The following is an 8,910-nucleotide window of genomic DNA, read 5'->3' as shown; positions in this document are numbered from 1 at the left end:
GCCCTCTGGCCGATGCTACAGATGCGCCAGAGCCAGTAAAAAGCCAATAAAAGCTTTCTATTCTAAAAAAAATATGACAAAGCACATGACCAATTATGCATGCCTATAGATAGGGTGCATATTTTTATGTGTACACACTGCATATTTTAAATTCATAAGACATTACAAGAATAAAACTTGGAGTATTCATGATACCATTCATGCTTGTGTCTAAATATGGCCTATGGGTGCGAAGGAGCAGCCTATTTAAATCAAGCGTAAGACTTGTTGTGTTGTGGCTGCGGAAAAGGCGAAACTGCAGTTGGTTCTCAAGCAGACGTCATAAGCACTATGGCAACTTCAGCCACGGAGCTTGAAGGCCAAGTGAAGGCCAGGTTGTCTAAATTTTAGCTTTCTCTGAAGGTCTCTTCCTCATAGCACTGAAAGCACCGAGGCATGTAGAGTCAACTGGTTAAACAGCCACAATTACATTTCTGTCCACATCCACGTTATCACGTCCATTTGGTATGAAGCGGATTAAAACAGCATTCGGTTTCAAAGCCTCAAATATTTGTCAGTGATTTCGGGGAATGACCCATTTTGCAGCTGGTTTTTCTGATAACAATACTCCCTCTATTAGGATTGCCGAGTCATTTGTCAAGATTAGTTTTCTTTGAATGTATTACCGAAGTCAATTTCACAAAACAAAGTCAACACAAAATATGAGATAGCCTTGAAAAGTCTGTGTTGTGCTGTTTGAGTGTACAGTAATGCTGCCTAATAGTTGAAACGGCTGGGCTCGCTTTATGTTTGTCTTTGACGCTGACCGCCCTGACTGCCTTGCTGCCGTCATCTGGGTCCAGATAACTGCAGGGCCTTGGGGCCTCCTGGAATGTAACCACGTGGGTGCGTCACTGTCTCAGTTCATATAAGAGGCGAGGGGTGCATGTGCATGCATGAATTGCCTTCGGAATACACGAGTGCTGGGCTAGGTCATTACAGGAGTACAAAAATTATGGAATCAGTGTGCTTGCTGAGCACCTTTAAAATGTGTGGAGGGTCGTGCAGTGCGGCTGTATTCACAACACAAGAACTGTGCACACCACAAACTGAGCCGATGCTTTGCTTCAGACTGCTTGAATTAACCTAAATGTCACCACAACTGCATGCACAGTTTATGAACTTTGCCGTACAGTGAAGCAACAGTGCCTTGATTTGCTTATTTCATTTTAAAACCATTACCACGTACCATTTTATTCGTACCTTTGCACAATCAAACTTACTTCAAAGCTATTTAATACTTAAGTATTTCACTTAGAGTATTAACTCATTATGATCACACGCAGAGCTATTATTGTGATCCAGTCCCCTTGTAATAAAGATAAATGAGATTTATGAGATAAAACGTCACAAAATAAGAGTCCACTTTAATAAAGCAATGTTGTGTAACAGGCCACATTTTGACTTGTCACTGTTGGAAAGCAACTAACGATTAATTTCATCCATTAAGAGTCTCAATAATTCATGACAATGAATCAACATGCACCAACACAAGAGTGTGGGCAACATCAACACAACTGTTCTATGGTAGCTAGTCAAGATGGCCATAGCTGTATACACATTTAAAGTGACTCCCAAAATCAGGCCAACATTGTACTCTTGGATTCAGTATTGCTGCTGCTGAGCTTGGAAAAAAAAAGTCACAAGACCCATCTTTACTTGGAACCAAATAGTCAAATATACAGAATTTCTGCAGCTCCAGTCAAACTTTCATGCAGTTGATCCCAGTGTGATGCTGATTCAGCGTGGATGTTTTTATCCAGATAATGGATTTGAATCAGTCTGTGTAGTTTCATATCAGCAGAAGTAACATGACTTGAAAACCTTCATCATGGAATATATCATATACTTTTTACAGTGATAAATAGACCTATTTCATAATTTATTGGTCATAGCGGTTTCCATGTTTATCTTTCATCTAATCTTGCCTGTTGCCTAATTACTTTGCGACTTCTCCTTTTAAAGCAAACACAACTAACTACAACCTTTGCTGGGTCAAACGTGCAGTGCAGGGAACCACATGGACAAGCTTTATTTATTAACTGGGAATCTTTTCACGGCTGAAGATGTTTCCTCTAACTCACACCTCTTACTGGAGCGTGAGATCACTAGAGGAATTCATCTCAGGCTGCCAAAACAACCCTCAACCTGACAAGTGCATTGTTAGAGGCATGAGGGACACTTATCTCTCTCGCTTGTTCGCCATGTTAAGTAATGGCTGACATTATGTGCACAGATTTCCCCGTGATCAAGGACGTGTGACACCATGTGACAGTCACATCAAGTGTCGAATGACTTATTCAGGCCTGAACTTTCATACAAAAGTTGAATTAAATGCAATTACTCATTCATTATTTGTTATTCTCACATGCTGTCAAGTTTCATATTTGCTGTAGCTATGAAGTACTGAATACACACAAAACACATCTGTAACGGACTAATTCAGCAACCAATGAGTCCTTGAGCTTCAAAAAAGAAAGAAATCTGCCCGGATGAGGGAAAGTGGGTTATTAAAATATGAGGAGTTTGAGGGTCTTAGATCACATTGTCATTGCCACATGATAATCGACATAAAGTGGCAGGTGTCCAGGCTCACCAGCTGGACATTCCTCTCCCTCTCTGGCCTTTCATTTCCCCAGGTTGGAAAACACCTGCATAGAAAGACAACTACAGCTGGTGGCAAAACAAAAAAAAAACTGACAATCCAGTAAACGAGTGAGTACGCCACATTTTATGTTATATAATCTTGGATGTTTCAGTCAATAAGTCTCAGCTCTCACGCTTAACGGTAGCTGTAGGCCCCTTGGTCTGAAATGGTCTTTTATCTCCCGTGTATGTTTGAACTCGAGCTGCCTGTTGTGACCTTGGCTCCAGTGAAGCCCAAGTGAGGACTTCGCCCTCACTTGCCTGTGGCCTGACCAGGAACAAGGATGTGCAAGGGTAAAATACCTTCCACGAAGAGCGCCTTTTCTTTCGCAGAAGTTGTCTTACTGCATTGCAGGTGATTCAACATAATCTAGAGCGGAGTTTCCTCCTCTGACTTTCCCCTCTTTAAGAGCCATTTTAACTCATACCGTCTGGTACACATTAAGCTCAGGAGTGGCGAGAGACTGAGCGCGCTTGATTTCACCCTGTGTGTGTCTCAGACTGCATTGTTATTTTACAGTTTGCATGTACGTGACATAAAAGTCTGATGAACGGATAAGAGCCACAGGCATTCGTTTCCTCCTTGCAGGCCAAGCAACACACTGTTCTTCCTTTCATTATAGTGAGCCTGCTGATAAAAACACTTCCAGCGGACAGATCTGTCACGCAACTAAGAACCCTTATACGGCCCAGCCAAATAACAGGACAGACATCAACGAGTGTGCGCTTGATTTATTCAAAGTTCAAAAGCCTGCACTTTGTCTAGAATGTTCTAGGTGAGAAGGCATCACAAGCAGGGGTAACTTTTGTTGCTCCCTCATGCTGCCAGCTTGTTTCTACATGTTGCAGGTAAAAGGGTATCAGGTAAATAAGACAAAGGCGCTGAACCTTTACCCTCACATGCAAAGTCATAAAATATGACTTCACCTGTTTATTGTACTGACTTGAGTGTGCTATTCCGGTTTCCATATAAGAGCGTGTGAGTCATTAAGCGAATTTCCTGTTTGGAGGGCTGTACATACAGTAAGTGGGGGCAGCAGCCTTAACTCGCCGAGGCACCACAACAAGGATGTCGGATGGAAAATCTAGCGAGTGAATTTCCTTCATTGCTTCATAGTAATCACACAGACAGATATACTTTCTTCCTAGAAAACGGCAAAGAAACAACATAGCTGTGCAATGTGGACTTTGTTCCTCAAACGACGATAAAAAATAAGACACAGCTGCTGAGACCCAACTTCTTCAAATTTTATATGACTGAGGTCTTGCACTTGATGTTACCCGAACATCAGCGTTAAAATAAAATGTGTTGAACCAGTTTTTTGACTCATTTGTATACATGCCAGACATGTCCACACAGCGCGTGTGGATGCACTCAGTCTACACCTTTTTTGACTCTGAAACTACTATTATAAACTTTTTCCCGTCACTGGACGTTTATGGGGAAGATGTATTTGTTATTTTCGGATGCAGTTCCTTTTTAGCGCTGACCTTTTAAACCACGTTGTGACAGACAACTTCGCAATGCTGCAGAGCTGCATGCGCACCCCTGAACAGTTCGGTGGATTCAAAATCTTTACATTTCCTCATTCATGATAGACGCATAGTTGTTTCTCTTTGGCTTTTAAAGGCACTGCCGCGGCATCGCCCTGACTGTGGCACACGTGAAAGCTGCGTGACAATGAGGCAAAAATTGCCTCTTTAAGGCTGCACGGCTCAAAAGCAGGATTAAGGTGCGCCTTTAGAAACCCAGAGGAAGACGGATGTTGTGGAATGTTTTTCTCTCACAATTATTGCATTGTACGGACAGCGATTGTAAGTGGCAGAAGAGCACCGAAAGGCGAGGTCTCTTCCACTACATCATGAGCATACAATGATAACAAAGGTACTTGTTTGTGTGACTCAGGGTGCATTTTGTGAGACTTTAAACCATGTAACTGACCTCTAACCTGGCGTCATCAGTAGACAGTCACAAGACAAACGTAGCTGCATCCCAAAAAAACACGATCTCAGTCTCTTAAGACGCAGCTCAAAAGGACATCTTTCTAAAACTGTAGAACAAAAAAAAAAAAAACACTAGGGACAAACTGAAGCTGACTATTTTTACATTCTATTTTATATCTTAATACAAGTCTAGAGCTCTGGAGGTTTTGCTATAAAGGTAGTGTTTAGTGTTTAGTGTTTAACTTAGATAATGGCTAAACATCTGTTTTATTCATTTATCTTTACTACAGACACTGTAGCCTGCCCTAGTTTAGCCTAGCCTAGCACAAAGTGTAAAATGAAATATCTCATAAGTGACTCAGTATTAAATACAAAGACATACAAGTCACAGCAAACATACAGCAACTCTGCAAACTACCTTTTAAAACTGTTGTCTCTTGTCAGGAGGCCCAGCTCTGTTTCCTCACTAATGCAACACACAGAGAGAAGACACTTCTGTAGCAGCTGAAAGTTTCCGCATGCTTCCAGTCGCCCTCGCCACTGAGCATGAAAAATGTCACTGAGGATCGATTAAAAAAAGCAAACTTCTAAAAGTTCTCGATGTGCTATAATGAATAAAAGGAGCCCACAAAGGCCGTGGCAAGTCTAATAAAGTCACATGGATCGGGCTGAATGTAGAAAGTGCCGGAAGATAAGATTGGAGACATTTGCAGGTTCATAAATGACTGACGAGCTCCAGCAGATAACACACGTTTAAAAACAACCTTTCTCACTGAGGAGGAAATTGTGTTTGTGGACCAAGCTCAGACTGTAAAGTCCTGTGGAGGAGACTTACAGTAACCGTGTGTGGAACTTGGGTGTGTCCATCTTGACACTGGCGTCTTTTTATAGTCACTGATTAGGAATCTTTTGTTGTGGTTGAAAAGTGTCCAGATTCCATTCATCCCTACATCTCTTCCTCCTTCCTTGTCCTCCTTGTCTACAGCTACTGGAAACAAGACTTTACAAGACATTTTCCAAGAAATGTGACCGGTCATCTGATTAGAACAAAACAAATCGATTGGTCCATGATCTTGTTTTATTAAGGGTTGCCGTGTAGTATTACTGCAACTATTCAACTGTATATTATAACCTTAGAGTATTGGTGTGTCTCATGCAAAGGAATTACCGTCTGTCTATTGCCTACTGTCTGGCAGAGAGAAAATAAGAAAATGGGTTGTCTTGATTTCTTTTGGGAAAGCATAGAAACTGAAGGCATTGGGGATTTTTTGGGTTGAATAAATGAGGGATGTGATTCTTGAATCACGTGCAATGTAAAAGTAAGTAAAAATAAGTAAATGTATCAGACATGATTGTTCTGCAGAAAGATGCTTGACATCTGGCCAAGTTTCGCAGGTTTTAAATATTTTATGTACAGTTTCATTTTTCAATTCGTTACAAGGAAAACAAACACAAAACACCACACAGCAGCCAGTTAAAAAACAAAACAAAAAAAACAACAAAAAAATCATGTATACACACACATATATATATATGTGCCTATACACATATACATCATCTATACACACATATATATACATGTATGTATGTACATATGTGTGTGTGTGTGTACACATAGATATATAAAATGAAATACAACAGATTAAGTCAGGGTCATGGTCAGGGTGACTAGGGATTGGCCAAGAGGCCGGGAAACTCACGTGTCTACAGGAGTGGGAGAGACCAGGAAGGATAAAATGTATGTCAAGTGTGAATCCGAGAAAGCTAATTATGGGTCAGGCACAATGTCCAAATGAAATCTTGACAAACTTAGGCAGGGCGCCAGTCAAAGTATAACTGATTTCTTCAAGATAGATACATGTAACCATGTCATTTAACCACCTTTTGAAATGGGGAGGTGAGGAAGACCTCCATTCCCACAAGATGACTCGCTTTCCCACAACCGGACCAAAGTGACTCGATATTAAATACAAAGACTTACAAGTCACAGCGAAAAATGTATTAAATACAAACATACAGCAACTCTGCAAACTGGACATGAAAATTGTGTTTGTTGGGCATAGATTAAAATTGATGTAATGACTCTAATTTATAAGTATTGGAATAGGTGGCTAGAGGAGAGATCAAATCTGGCTTGTAGTTGTATAAATGGTGCTAAATGGTTATTAACAAACAGATCCTCAAGCCCGTTTCTGCCCAGCATGTTAACACTCCACTGTCCAGCAAATCTAGTTTGAAAGCAGGATTCCGACATATTGGAGCATAAATGGAAAGGTCCCTAAGACCCAGTAAACCCCTAATTTGATCAGAATCCTGTATGAATTATGCAAAATAAAGTCTTCTTGAAACAGTCGGAAACACAAATTTAACCTGGAGAATAGGAGGGCTTCTAGGGAGGCAAGTTTGGCAGGTTTTAACAATAATTTGTTGAATGCCTCTCTCGAGCCCTTTACAGCAAACGAGAAACTTATTTGACTATTTCATTTCATTAACATGTCAGTTACCGGGCGGTGATTCTCAAGTTCTGTTAATTCGGTGAGCAAAATCATAATGTTAAGGTGTGATAGAGAGAAACACAACAATTCCTCCTGAAGCAAGCACTTAATGGGGACAAAAAATTCCCTTGTAATCTGAAAGGATGAGCAAAGGATGAGAACCGACCGTCTGCCTCAACCGGTTGGAGCGAGAGGAGATTAGACAAAAGAAGTTCTGCCAGTTAATGCATTTATTTATTTCTGTGTTGGTCACTTTTCCAAAAAGAGAAACATGAATACATAAAGAAAAAATAATACGCAAACAACATGAGCTGTACAAACATGAGGTAATGAGTGGGAATTGTTAAAGCATTTGTGGTATGAACAGATCACTCGCCGACAAAGCAGCCATACAGGTTAAACAGCCCACTGGGGATTTAGTTTAAGAATGAGGTGGACGTATGTCAATAGAAGAGGTTATTTCCTTAAGGGACGAAAATAAAACATTTGAACACTAAAATATATGTTGATCTATGCAAATCTTGTTAACTCTTTGGCCTTTTGTTAAATCTTAATAGCCTAGTGCTCCACCAACCAGTGGGTGAGAGTCCCAGTGGGTGAATGTCCCAGTTCGCAGACCAAACCAGCCAGGCTTTGAGTCTTTCAGCTGGTTCTTGAAATCTCATCACACATAACCAGAGGACAGGCTTTGAGTGTGTGTTTTAACTCTCATGAATCAACCCCATGAGCTGCATTTAAATGTTATAGCTACTAGCTGGACCATATGGAAACTGCTCTGCATGTGTATGTTAATGTATAACTATGCATTGCATGGCATGGGCACCGAGCAACAACTGTAAGATCAATATTTCCCTTGGAAATGTAGTAAATACAAGTAAAGAGGAAATACTCAAGTAAAGTACATGTGTTTTTATATTTATGCAGAGTCCTTTATTTGAGATGGCACTACTTCCCACTCATATTCACACAGCCTATTCTTGCATGAAAAATGATCCCTGTTTACATGTATACCTAAGTTTAGATATGCAGGCTGCAGAACAAGGAGGATTTAATGACCTGGCGCATGAATTTCACTGAAAACCTCCCCGATACAATGCTGACACCTGGTAGCAATAGTAGGTCATTACACTTTCAAACGGCTCGGAATTAAAATCTTCACCTAACAAAACTAAACATGGCTCATCGTTATATTCTTGTACAATTTTTTTATGTAGTTCCGTAACATTATCAGGACTTTATCGACGTTTTGTCGACATAAATTTGAGCGGCGGCTCGGCGGCCCCTTTAAGAATAATCCCCGGGCCGAGGCTCAACCGCGGCGCGTAAACTCAACTTTGTTGTTGTCAGCAACTACAAGCTAGCTAGCAACGGAGCTAACGCTAGCCGGTCGGTCACTTTAGGGGACTTTTTCACTTTATCAGACTCGTGCTAATAACGGGGCTGCTTCGCTATATTTCGGTACAGAAACGAGTCGCTCTCACCGTGTGTTTGTCTCCTATATCAGGAAAAAAAAATGACTTCAGCTCTGGTGAGTTTTTCCTGCATGGTACATGTTGTTAGCCACTAATAGGAAGTACGTTTCTTATTGGTAGTCACACTAGTTTCTTGGAGAAAAAAGGAAAAGTGAATTTTTTGCAGTTGTATTTTAGCACTAGAAGATTGTTGTTTGATATAATATGGGCGTTTTGTCTCAAGCACAGTTTACCCATGCCTTATTTTATTTAAAAAGTTGATTCAACGCTTGTGTAGTAATGACTTTCACTCAGATGCTGTTAATCTTGCTATT

General features: G+C 40.7%; 1 protein-coding gene across 2 annotated transcripts in view; it reads left to right on the top strand.

Annotated features, from left to right (window-relative positions):
- The first annotated feature begins 7,370 nt into the window (after positions 1 to 7,370).
- Positions 7,371 to 8,910, top strand: part of poc1a (POC1 centriolar protein A) — a 43,239-nt gene continuing 41,699 nt past the window's right edge. The window contains exon 1 of one of the 2 annotated variants that reach the window (XM_047584175.1): positions 7,371 to 8,652. In XM_047584175.1, coding sequence (XP_047440131.1) covers positions 8,638 to 8,652 — 15 coding nt within the window. In that variant the 5' untranslated portion in view covers positions 7,371 to 8,637. The remainder of the gene's footprint in view (positions 8,653 to 8,910) is intronic. The other variant, XM_047584174.1, reaches the window with a different exon arrangement.

Source organism: Mugil cephalus, chromosome 4, assembly GCF_022458985.1.
Source record: "Mugil cephalus isolate CIBA_MC_2020 chromosome 4, CIBA_Mcephalus_1.1, whole genome shotgun sequence".
NCBI lineage: Eukaryota > Metazoa > Chordata > Actinopteri > Mugiliformes > Mugilidae > Mugil > Mugil cephalus.
This window is presented reverse-complemented; position numbering and strand designations above follow the sequence as displayed.